This window comes from Nerophis ophidion, linkage group LG26, assembly GCF_033978795.1.
Source record: "Nerophis ophidion isolate RoL-2023_Sa linkage group LG26, RoL_Noph_v1.0, whole genome shotgun sequence".
Classification (NCBI taxonomy): Eukaryota; Metazoa; Chordata; class Actinopteri; order Syngnathiformes; family Syngnathidae; genus Nerophis; species Nerophis ophidion.
The window spans coordinates 34633138-34646460 of NC_084636.1; the positions used below are offsets into that span (position 1 = coordinate 34633138).

General features: G+C 38.0%; 1 protein-coding gene across 2 annotated transcripts in view; it reads left to right on the top strand.

Annotated features, from left to right (window-relative positions):
• sh3rf1 (SH3 domain containing ring finger 1) overlaps nucleotides 1–13323 on the top strand; it is a 104966-nt gene that overhangs the window by 66406 nt on the left and 25237 nt on the right. For both annotated transcript variants that reach the window (XM_061888018.1, XM_061888019.1), the window contains exons 5-6: nucleotides 6901–7212; nucleotides 11087–11197. In XM_061888018.1, the coding sequence (XP_061744002.1) occupies nucleotides 6901–7212; nucleotides 11087–11197 (423 nt within the window). The remainder of the gene's footprint in view (nucleotides 1–6900; nucleotides 7213–11086; nucleotides 11198–13323) is intronic.

The following is a 13323-nucleotide window of genomic DNA, read 5'->3' on the forward strand; positions in this document are numbered from 1 at the left end:
TTAATTATTCATTTTTTTAAACTTCCACATTTTTCAACTGATTCAAACCATTCCACATTCAACACTTTCAATTTATCCTGGAAATTCAAACAACTATTGAAATGTTTAAAAAACTATTGCATGTAAAAAATTCCCCAAATTCCTAAATTTCCAGGAAGTTCCCATTGAAATAAATGGGACATTTTTTCCAGGTTGCACAATTCCCACATTTTTCAACCGATTCGAACCATTCCACATTCAACACTTTCAATTAATTCTAGAAAGTCAAACAAGTATTTTTTCACGTTCAACAAATTTCCCAGAATTCCTGTTTTTTCTAACCATATTTCCAACCTGTTTTGGTGCGATGACTCCTTTTCACATTTTTTAATCCATTTTAACCGTTCCACTGTCAAAACATTCCTCTTAGTCAGGACAAAAAAACAAGTTTAAGAACTTGAAAATTTCCCGGTTTTCCCGAAATTCCTTAATACCATTTTTTTATTAAAAAAAACTGTTACTACTTCAACATTTGTTGACCGGTTTAAACAATTCAGCTCATTCAGGACATTCATGCTCTTAGTCATTTTCCCCCCAAAAAAACAGTTTTCCCCAAATTCAAAAATTTCCAGGAAGTTCCCATTGAAAAGAATGGAACATTTTTCAAAGTTCACACATTTTTTTAGCCGATTCAAACTGTTCCATTTTCAAAATATTCAGCCTTTTCAGGAGTTGTGTGCTTTCCTTCAAAAATTCTAATAAAAAAAACCTCCAGGATTTCTCAGAATTCGCAGTTTTAGGGACATTTTCCCCATTCAAAATGAATTATCCATTTTTCAAACTTCCACATTTTTCAACCGATTCAAACCATTCCATGTTCAACACTTTCAATTCATCCTGGAAAATCAAACAACTAGTTTTCTACGTTCAACCAATTTCCAGGAATTCCAGTTTTTTCTAACCAAATTTCCAACCTTTTTAAGTGTGATGACTCCTTTCACATTTTTCAACCGCTCCACTGTCAAAACATTCCTCTTAGTTAAGACAAAAAACCAAAGTTGGTTTAAGAACTTGAAAAATTCCAGCTTTTCCCCAAATTTCCAGGAAGTTCCCATTGGAAAAGAATGGGACATTTTTCAAAGTTCCACAACTCCCACATTTTTTTAAATACTATATTCAATCAGTTCCATTTTCAAAATATTCAGCCTGTTAAGTAGTTGTGTTCTCCTTCTACAATTCTAAAAAATTCCCGGATTTTCTTAAATCCCCAGTTTTTAGGGACAATTTCCCCATTCAAAATTAATTATCCATTTTTCAAACTTCCACATTTTTCAACTGATTCAAACCATTCCACATTCAACACTTTCAATTCATCCTGGAAATTCAAACAACTATTGAAATATTTAAAAAACTATTGAATGTAAAAAATTCCCCAAATTCCTAAATTTCCAGGAAGTTCCCATTGAAATGAATGGAACATTTTTTCCAGGTTCCACAATTCCCACATTTTTCAACCGATTCGAACCATTCCACATTCAACACTTTCAATTAATTCTAGAAAGTCAAACAAGTATTTTTTCACGTTCAACAAATTTCCCAGAATTCCTGTTTTTTCGAACCATATTTCCAACCTGTTTTGGTGCGATGACTCCTTTTCACATTTTTTAATCCATTTTAACCGTTCCACTGTCAAAACATTCCTCTTAGTCAGGACAAAAAAAACAAGTTTAAGAACTTGAAAATTTCCCGGTTTTCCCGAAATTCCTTAATACCATTTTTTGATTTAAAAAAACTGTTACTACTTCAACATTTGTTGACCAGTTTAAACAATTCAGCTCATTCAGGACATTCATGCTCTTAGTCATTTCCCCCCCCAAAAAAACACTTTTCCCCAAATTCAAAAATTTCCAGGAAGTTCCCATTGAAAAGAATGGGACATTTTTCAAAGTTCACACATTTTTTTTAGCCGATTCAAACTGTTCCATTTTCAAAATATTCAGCCTTTTCAGGAGTTGTGTGCTGTCTTTCAAAAATTCTAAAAAAAAAACCCTCCAGGATTTCTTAGAATTCGCAGTTTTAGGGACATTTTCCCCATTCAAAATTAATTATCCATTTTTCAAACTTCCACAATTCCCACATTTTTCAACCGATTCAAACCATTCCATGTTCAACACTTTCAATTCATCCTGGAAAATCAAACAACTAGTTTTCTACGTTCAACAAATTTCCAGGAATTCCTGTTTTTTCGAACCAAATTTCCAACCTTTTTAAGTGTGATGACTCCTTTCACATTTTTCAACCGCTCCACTGTCAAAACATTCCTCTTAGTTAAGACAAAAAACCAAAGTTGGTTTAAGAACTTGAAAAATTCCAGCTTTTCCCCAAATTTCCAGGAAGTTCCCATTGGAAAAGAATGGGACATTTTTCAAAGTTCCACAACTCCCACATTTTTTTTAATACTATTTTCAATCAGGTCCATTTTCAAAATATTCAGCCTGTTAAGTAGTTGTGTTCTCCTTCTACAATTCTAAAAAATTCCCGGATTTTCTTAAATCCCCAGTTTTTGGGACATTTTCCCCATTCAAAATTAATTATTCATTTTTCTAAACTTCCACATTTTTCAACTGATTCAAACCATTCCACATTCAACACTTTCAATTCATCCTGGAAATTCAAACAACTATTGAAGTATTTAAAAAACTATTGAATGGAAAAAAATTCCGCAAATTCCTAAATTTCCAGGAAGTTCCCATTGAAATAAATGGGACATTTTTTCCAGGTTGCACAATTCCCACATTTTTCAACCGATTCGAACCATTCCACATTCAACACTTTCAATTAATTCTGGAAAGTCAAACAAGTATTTTTTCACGTTCAACACATTTCCCAGAATTCCTGTTTTTTCGAACCATATTTCCAACCTGTTTTGGTGCGAAGACTCCTTTTCACATTTTTTAATCCATTTTAACCGTTCCACTGTCAAAACATTCCTCTTAGTCAGGACAAAAAAACAAGTTTAAGAACTTGAAAATTTCCCGGTTTTCCCGAAATTCCTTAATACCATTTTTTTATTAAAAAAAACTGTTACTACTTCAACATTTGTTGACCGGTTTAAACAATTCAGCTCATTCAGGACATTCATGCTCTTAGTCATTTTCCCCCAAAAAAACTTTTCCCCAAATTAAAAAATTTCCAGGAAGTTCCCATTGAAAAGAATGGGACATTTTTCAAAGTTCACACATTTTTTTAGCCGATTCAAACTGTTCCATTTTCAAAATATTCAGCCTTTTCAGGAGTTGTGTGCTGTCCTTCAAAAATTCTAAAAAAAAAAAACCCTCCAGGATTTCTTAGAATTCGCAGTTTTAGGGACATTTTCCCCATTCAAAATTAATTATCCATTTTTCAAACTTCCACAATTCCCACATTTTTCGACCGATTCAAACCATTCCACCTTCAACACATTCAATTAATTCTGGAAATTCAAACAACTAGTTTCCCACATTCAACAAATTTCCAGGAATCCCTGTTTTTTTCTAACCTTTTTTTAAAGCTTTTTTGGTGCGATGACTCACATTTTCAACACATTTCAACCACTGTCAAAACATTCCTTTTAGTCAGGACAAAAAAACAAGTTGGTTTAAGAACTTGAAAAATTCCCGGTTTTCCCGAAAATCTTTAATACAATTTCTCAATTAAAAACTGTTACTATTTCAACATTTCTTGGCCGATTTAAACAATTCCGACACCAACCAATTCAGCTCATTCAGGACATTCATGCTCCTAATCCTAAATTTTTTTTTAAAAAATCCCGCTTTTCCCCAAATTCTAAAAATTTCCAGGAAGTTCCTATTGAAACGAATAGGACATTTATCCAAGTTGCACAATTCCCACATTTTCAACCGATTCACACCATTCCACCTTCAACACATTCAATTTATCCTGAAAATTTAAATCCATTTTTCCAAGTTCAACAAATTTCCAGGAATTCCTGTTTTTTTCTAACCATATTTCCAACCTTATTTAGTGTGATGACTCCTTTCACGTTTTTCAACCCATTTCAACCGTTCCACTGTCAAAATATTCCTCTTAGTCAGGATTTAAAAACGAGTTGGTTTAAGAACTTGAAAAATTTCCCGGTTTCCCCGAAATTCCTTAATACCATTTTTCAATTAAAAACTGTAATTACTTCAACATTTCTTGCCCAATTTAAATGATTCCAACACCAAACAATTCAGCTCATTCAGGACATCATGTTCTCAATAATTTTCCACAAAATCCTGCTTTTCTCCAAATTCTAAAATTTCCAGGAAGTTCCCTTTGAAAAGAATGGGACATTTTTCAAAGTTCCACAACTCACACATTTTTTATCCGATGAAATCCATTCCATTTTCAAAATATTCAGCCTGTTAAGTAGTTGTGTTCTCCTTCTACAATTCTTTAAAAAAAATCCAGGATTTCCTAGAATTCCCAGTTTTTAGGGACATTTTCTCCGTTGAAAATTAATTATTAATTTTTTCAAACTTCCACAATTCCCACATTTTTCAACCGATTCACACCATTCCTCCTTAAACACTTTCAATTCATCCAAACAACTATTGAAAAATGTAAAAAAAAAAAACTGTTAAACTTGAAAAAATCCTAAATTTCCAGGAAATTCAAATTGAAATGAATGGGGCATTTTTCCAAGTTGCACAATTCCCCAAATGTCTCAACCCTTTCAAACCATTTCACCTTCAACACCTTTCTTCATCCTGGAAATCCAAACAACCATTTTTCAATGTTCAACAAATTTCCAGGAATTCCTGTTTTTTTCTAACCATATTTCCAACCTTTTTGGTGCAATGACTCTTTTCAAAATTGTCAACGCATTTCAACCGTTCCACTGTCAAAACTCTCCTCTTAGTCAGAAAAAAAAACGAGTTGGTTTAAGAACTTTAAAAATTCCCGGTTTTCCCGAAATTCTGCAATACCGTTTTTCAATTTAAAAACTGTTACTACTTCTACATTTCTTGCCTGATTTAAACAATTCCAACATCAACCAATTCAGCTCATTCAGGACATTAATGCTCATAATCATTTTCCACCAAATCCTGCTTTTCTCCAAATTCTAAAATTTCCACAATTCCCATTGAAATGAATGTGACATTTTTCAAAGTTCCACAACACCCACATGTTTATTCAATTCAAACCGTTCCACTTTAAGAATATTCAGCCTATTCAGGAATTGTGTACCCTCCTTCAAAAATTCTAAAAAAAAATTCCAGGATTTCCTAGACAATTCCCACATTTTCAACCGATTCAAACCATTCCACCTTCAACTCATTCATTTTATCCTGAAAATTCCAATTTCTTTCAACAAATTTCCAGGAATTCCTGTTTTTTTCTAACCATATTTCCAACCTTTTTTGGTGCGTTGACTCCTTTCACATTTTTTAACCCATTTCCACTGTTCTACTGTCAAGACATTTCTCTTAGGACAAAAAAAAACAAGTTGGTTTAAGAACTTGAAAAATTCCTGGATTTCCCGAAATTCCGTCATACAATTTTTCAATTCAAAAACTGTAAATACTTCAACATTTATTGACCGATTTAAACAATTCCAACACCAAACAATTCAGCTCACTCAGGACATTCATGCTCCTAATATTTTTGAAAAATTCCCGCTTTTCTCCACATTTCCAGGAAGTTCCTATTGAAAATAATTTTTCAAAGTTCCACAGCTCCCACATTTTTTATCCGATTCAAACCGTTCCACTTTAAAAATATTCATCCTGTTCAGGAATTGTGTACCCTCCTTCAAAAATTCAAAAAAAAATTCCAGGATTTCCCAGAATTCTCAGTTTTTAGGGACATTTTCTCCATTCAAAATTAATTATAGATTTTTTTTCAAACTTCCACAATCCCCACATTGTTCAACCGATTCAAACCATTCCACCTTCAACACATTCGATTCATCCTGGAAATTCAAACAACGAGTTTCCCACATTCAACAAATTTCCAGGAATTCCTGTTTTTTTATAACTTATTTCCAACCTTTTTTGGTGCCATGACTATTCACATTTTTCAACCCATTTCAACCGTTCCACGATCAAAACATTCCTCTCAGTCAGGACAAAAAAAACAAGTTGGTTTAAGAACTTGAAAAATTCTCGTTTTTCCCGAATTTCTTCAATACCAATTTTCCATTAAAAAACTGTTACTACTTTAACCATTTCAGCTCATTCAGGACATTCATGCTCCTAGTCATTAAAAAAATAAAAAATAAATAAAAACAATTAAAAAAAAAATATATATATCCCATTTTTCCCGAAATTCGTAAATTTCCAGGAAGTTCCCATTGAACTGAATGGGACATTTTTCAGAGTAGACAATTCCCACATTTTCAACCGATTCAAACCATTCCACCTTCAACTCATTCATTTTATCCTGAAAATTCAAATTCCTTTCAACAAATTTCCAGGAATTCCTGTTTTTTTCTAACCATATTTCCAACCTTTTTTAGTGCGTTGACTCCTTTCACATTTTTTAACCCATTTCCACTGTTCTACTGTCAAGACATTTCTCTTAGTCAGGACAAAAAAAACAAGTTGGTTTAAGAACTTGAAAAATTCCTGGATTTTCCGAAATTCCGTCATATAATTTTTCAATTCAAAAACTGTTAATACTTCAACATTTATTGGCCGATTTAAACAATTCCAACACCAAACAATTCAGCTCACTCAGGACATTCATGCTCCTAATATTTTTGAAAAATTCCCGCTTTTCTCCACATTTCCAGGAAGTTCCTATTGAAAATAATTTTTCAAAGTGCCACAGCTCCCACATTTTTTATCCGATTCAAACCGTTCCATTTTCAAAATATTCAGCCTGTTCAGGAATTGTGCTCTCCTTCAAAAATTCTAAAAAGATGTTTGCTCCCAGTTCAACTCGGCAGCCCGGCAGCTGATTGAGTCGGACAAGATGTCGGAACAAACGGGCGAGGGTGGCGAGGGGCCCTCGTCCCAGTCGGGACCCCAGAGCGGCAACAATGGGGGCCCGCGGGACAAGAAGAACAGCAAGAAGAGACATTCCTTCACCTCCCTCAGCATGGCCCCCAAGCCGGTGTTGGCCCCGCCCCCTCAGCGCCACTCCATGGAGATCAGCGGCCCCGTCCTCATCAGCTCCAGCAACCCCACCGCCGCCGCTCGCATCGGCGAGATCACCGGGGGGCTGTCCTGCAGCGCACCTTCGCAGGTAAGACTGTGCCCACACGTCACCTTTTTCCTGCCGCTGACATTATTAGTGAGCAGGGAGGCCCATCACCTATATTTGGAGGTGATATTCTTTATTAGTGATCAGGGAGGCCCATCACCTATATTTGTAGGTGATATTCTTTATTAGTGATCAGGGAGGCCCATCACCTATATTTGGAGGTGATATTCTTTATTAGTGATCAGGGAGGCCCATCACCTATATTTGTAGGTGATATTCTTTATTAGTGATCAGGGAGGCCCATCACCTATATTTGTAGGTGATATTCTTTGTTAGTGATCAGGGAGGCCCATCACCTATATTTGGAGGTGATATTCTTTATTAGTGATCAGGGAGGCCCATCACCTATATTTGGAGGTGATATTCTTTATTAGTGAGCAGGGAGGCCCATCACCTATATTTGGAGGTGATATTCTTTATTAGTGATCAGGGAGGCCCATCACCTATATTTGGAGGTGATATTCTTTATTAGTGATCAGGGAGGCCCATCACCTATATTTGTAGGTGATATTCTTTATTAGTGAGCAGGGAGGCCCATCACCTATATTTGGAGGTGATATTCTTTATTAGTGATCAGGGAGGCCCATCACCTATATTTGTAGGTGATATTCTTTATTAGTGATCAGGGAGGCCCATCACCTATATTTGGAGGTGATATTCTTTGTTAGTGATCAGGGAGGCCCATCACCTATATTTGGAGGTGATATTCTTTATTAGTGAGCAGGGAGGCCCATCACCTATATTTGGAGGTGATATTCTTTATTAGTGATCAGGGAGGCCCATCACCTATATTTGGAGGTGATATTCTTTATTAGTGATCAGGGAGGCCCATCACCTATATTTGTAGGTGATATTCTTTATTAGTGATCAGGGAGGCCCATCACCTATATTTGGAGGTGATATTCATTATTAGTGATCAGGGAGGCCCATCACCTATATTTGGAGGTGATATTCATTATTAGTGATCAGGGAGGCCCATCACCTATATTTGGAGCTGATATTCTTTATTAGTGAGCAGGGAGGCCCATCACCTATATTTGGAGGTGATATTCTTTATTAGTGATCAGGGAGGCCCATCACCTATATTTGGAGGTGATATTCTTTCTTAGTGATCAGGGAGGCCCATCATCGATATTTGGAGGTGATATTCTTTATTAGTGATCAGGGAGGCCGATTTTCGATATTTGGAGGTGATATTCATTATTGGTGATCAGGGAGGGCTATCATCGATATTTGGAGGTGATATTCATTATTGGTGATCAGGGAGGCCCAACACCTATATTTGGAGGTGATATTCATTATTAGTGATCAGGGAGGCCCATCACCTATATTTGGAGCTGATATTCTTTGTTAGTGATTAGGGAGGCCTATCACCTATATTTGGAGGTGATATTCTTTATTAGTGATCAGGGAGGGCTATCATCGATATTTGTAGGTGATATTCTTTTTTAGTGATCAAGGAGGCCCATCATTGATATTTGGAGGTGATATTCTTTACTAGTGATCAGGGAGGCCGATTTTCGATATTTGGAGGTGATATTCTTTATTAGTGATCAGGGAGGGCTATCATCGATTTTTGGAGGTGATATTCATTATTGGTGATCAGGGAGGGCTATCATCGATATTTGGAGGTGATATTCTTTATTAGTGATCAGGGAGGGCTATCATTGATATTTGGAGGTGATATTCTTTATTACTGATCAGGGAGGCCGATCTTCAACATTTGGAGGTGATATTCTTTATTAGTGATCAGGGAGGGCTATCATCGATATTTGGAGGAGATATTCATTATTAGTGATCAGGGAGGGCTATCATCGATATTTGGAGGTGATATTCTTTATTAGTGATCAGGGAGGCCGAACTTTGATATTTGGAGCTGATATTCATTATTGGTGATCAGGGAGGGCTATCATCGATATTTGGAGGTGATATTCATTATTAGTGATCAGGGAGGGCTATCATCGATATTTGGAGGTGATATTTATTATTAGTGATCAGGGAGGGCTATCATCGATATTTGGAGGTGATATTCTTTATTAGTGATCAGGGAGGGCTATCATCGATATTTGGAGGAGATATTCATTATTAGTGATCAGGGAGGGCTATCATCGATATTTGGAGGTGATATTCTTTATTAGTGATCAGGGAGGCCGAACTTTGATATTTGGAGCTGATATTCATTATTGGTGATCAGGGAGGGCTATCATCGATATTTGGAGGTGATATTCATTATTAGTGATCAGGGAGGCCGATCGATATTTGGAGGTGATATTTATTATTAGTGATCAGGGAGGGCTATCATCGATATTTGGAGGTGATATTCTTTATTAGTGATCAGGGAGGGCTATCATCGATATTTGGAGGTGATATTCTTTATTAGTGATCAGGGAGGGCTATCATCGATATTTGGAGGTGATGTTCTTTATTAGTGATCAGGGAGGGCTATCATCGATATTTGGAGGTGATATTCTTTATTAGTGATCAGGGAGGGCTATCATCGATATTTGGAGGTGATATTCTTTATTAGTGATCAGGGAGGGCTATCATCGATATTTGGAGGTGATATTCATTATTAGTAATCAGGTAGGTCGATATTTGGAGGTGATATTCATTGTTAGTGATCAGGGAGGCCGATCTTCAATATTTGGAGGTGATATTCTTTATCAGTGATCGGGGAGGCCGAGCTTTGATATTTGGAGCTGATATTCATTATTGGTGATCAGGGAGGGCTATCATCGATATTTGGAGGTGATATTCACTCTTAGTGATCAGGGAGGCCCATCATCGATATTTGGAAGTGATATTCATTATTAGTGATCAGGGAGGCCGATCTTTGATATTTGGAGGTGATATTCTTTATTAGTGATCAGGGAGGCCCATCGATATTTGGAGGTGATATTCTTTGTTAGTGATCAGGGAGGCCGATTTTCGATATTTGGAGGTGATATTCATTATTGGTGATCAGGGAGTGCTATCATCGATATTTGGAGGTGATATTCTTTATTAGTGATCAGGGAGGGCTATCAGCGATTTTTGGAGGTGATATTCATTATTGGTGATCAGGGAGGGCTATCATCGATATTTGGAGGTGATATTCTTTATTAGTGATCAGGGAGGCCGATCTTCAACATTTGGAGGTGATATTTATTATTAGTGATCAGGAAGGCCCATTGTTATTATTAGTGATCAGGGAGGCCCATCACCTATATTTGGAGGTGATATTTATTATTAGTGATCGGGAAGGCCCATCGATATTTGGAGGTGATATTCATTATTAGTGATCAGGGAGGCCGATCTTCGATATTTGGAGGTGATATTCTTTATTAGTGATCAGGGAGGACCATCATCACTATTTGAAGGTGATATTCACTACTTGTGATCGGGGAGGCCCATCATTGATATTTGGAGGTGATATTCTTTATTAGTGATCAGGGAGGCCCATCATTGATATTTGGAGGTGATATTCTTTATTAGTGATCTGGCAATGTTATGCTCCACATGTGGACTAAAACCAAATATTAGTGATTAGAAAGGTATGTGCTCCCTATGAAGATGATCATCCATAGCGCCAGTCTTGAGCTCCGGTTCCCATGCTGCTCACTTGTCGTGGGGGCGGGGCTTCCAGGTGCGCTCATGCATGAGACGATAGGGAGGCCCCAGGCGGACATTGTGCGCCCAACACTGTGGCCTTGTTTCCGCGCCGGACTCTCACGCCCGCCGCAGGTCAGCTGACCTGCGGCGGGCCAATTGGAGGCGGAGAGAAAGTTGCCACCTCAGCGAGAGCACAGATGACAGGACGTGACACCCGAGTGTTATCACGCTTCATCACATCATTTCTGCCTTGCTCTCTTCAAAGGTACACATTTGCACCAGCGGCCTGATCGTGACCCCGCCCCCCAGTAGTCCCGTTACCACGGCGACGGTCTTCACATTTCCTTCGGAGACGAGCTACACGGCCATCCCGCTGGTAGGTGGCTTCACATTCCTCATTCTTGTTGGCGTTAGCTTAGCATCAACCTTGATCTTCAACAGGGCTCTGTCGCCCCCCAGAGGGTCTGCATAGGTACTGCAGGGCTTGTGGATTTTTTTTTTTGTTTTGATTTCAAAACTATACAGCAGGGGTGCCCACACTTTTTCTGCAGGCGAGCTACTTTTCAATTGACCAACTGGAGGGGATCTACCTCATTTATATATATCATTTATATTTATTTATTTATGAAAGAGACATTTTTGTAAACAAGTTAAATGTGTTTAATGATAATACAAGCATGTGTAACACATATAGATGTCTTTCTTTCACAAAGACAAGAATATAAGTTGGTGTATTACCTGATTCTGATGACTTGCATTGATTGGAATCAGACAGTAATGATGATAACGCCCACATTTTCAAATGGAGGAGAAAAAAAGTTGTCCTTTCTGTACAATACCACATGAAAGTGGTTGTTTTTTGGCATCTAATTCATCCAGCTTCCATACACTTTACAAGAAAAACATTGGCGGCAAATTCCGTAGCTTGCTTGATTGACATTCACGGCACCCGAGGGTCTTGTGAGATGACGCTGGCTGCTGCCAGTTCATTATTAGGAAAAAATGACAGAGAGGAAGGCCAGAAACACTTTTTATTTCAACAGATTTTCGCGCCGTCCCTTCCGTCAAAACTCTAAAGGCCGACTGCACATTTCCTATCTTCACAATAAAAGCCCTGCTTCATGCTGCCTGCGCTAACTAAATACAGTGTCTCGGAAAACTGGCGTGCACAAGCGATCCCTCAGAAAGCTGGCGTGCATATCACTATGATGACCTGGTGAATGACCTGCAGAGAGCGCGGACCAAATTAACAAAGGTAACCATCAGTTACACACTACGCCGACGGGGAATAAAATCCTGCAGTGCCAGACGTGTCCCCCTGCTTAAGCCAGTGCATGTCCAGGCCCGTCTGAAGTTTGCCAGAGAGCACATGGGAGAATGTCATGTGGTCAGATGAAACCAAAATAGAACTTTTTGGTATAAACTCAACTCGTCGTTTTTGGAGGAAGAAAAATACTGAGTTGCATCCCAAGAACACCATGCCTACTGTGAAGCATGGGGGTGGAAACATCATGCTTTGCGGCTGTTTTTCTGCTAAGGGGACAGGACGACTGATCCGTGTTAAGGAAAGAATGAATGGGGCCATGTATCCTGAGATTTTGAGCCAAAACCTCCTTCCATCAGTGAGAGCTTTGAAGATGAAACGTGGCTGGGTCTTCCAGCATGACAATGATCCCAAACACACCGCCCGGGCAACGAAGGAGTGGCTCCGTAGAAGCATTTGAAAGTCCTGGATTGGCCTAGCCAGTCTCCAGTCCTCAACCCCATAGAAAATCTGTAGAGAGAGTTGAAAATCCATGTTGCTCGGCGACAGCACCAAAACATCACTGCTCTCGAGAAGATCCCTCAGAAAGCTGGCGTGCACAAGTGTTGTGCACGCCAGCTTTCTGAGGGATCGCTTGTGCACGCCAGTTTTCCGAGACTCTGTATTTAGTTAGCGCAGGCAGCATGAAGCAGGGCTTTTATTGTGAAGATAGGAAATGTGCAGTCGGCCTTTAGAGTTTTGACGGAAGGTACGGCGCGAGAGTCTGTTGAAATAAAAAGTGTTTCTGGCCTTCCTCTCGGTCATATTTTCATAATAATGATCTTGCAGCAGCCAGCGTCATCTCACAAGACCCTCCGGTACCGTGAATGTCATTTAAGTGACGTCTTGGTGAAGATTGATGATCACTCATTTTTAGGTCTATTTTTTTTTAAAAGCCTGGCTGGAGATCGACTGACACACCCCCCGCGGTCGACTGGTAGCTCGCCATCGACGTAATGGGCACCCCTGGTATACAACATCCATTTTATATGAAGTAAACAGTAATTACAGTGACTGTCACGTATATAAAAAAAATTAAGAAAAAAATATGTAAAGAGAAAGAAATGAGTACAAAAAATGTATACGTCTGTATATGTGTGTGTGTGTGTGTGTGCGTATTTATTTATTTATATATATATATATATATATATATATATATATATATATATATATATATATATTAGAATAGATTCTCGATT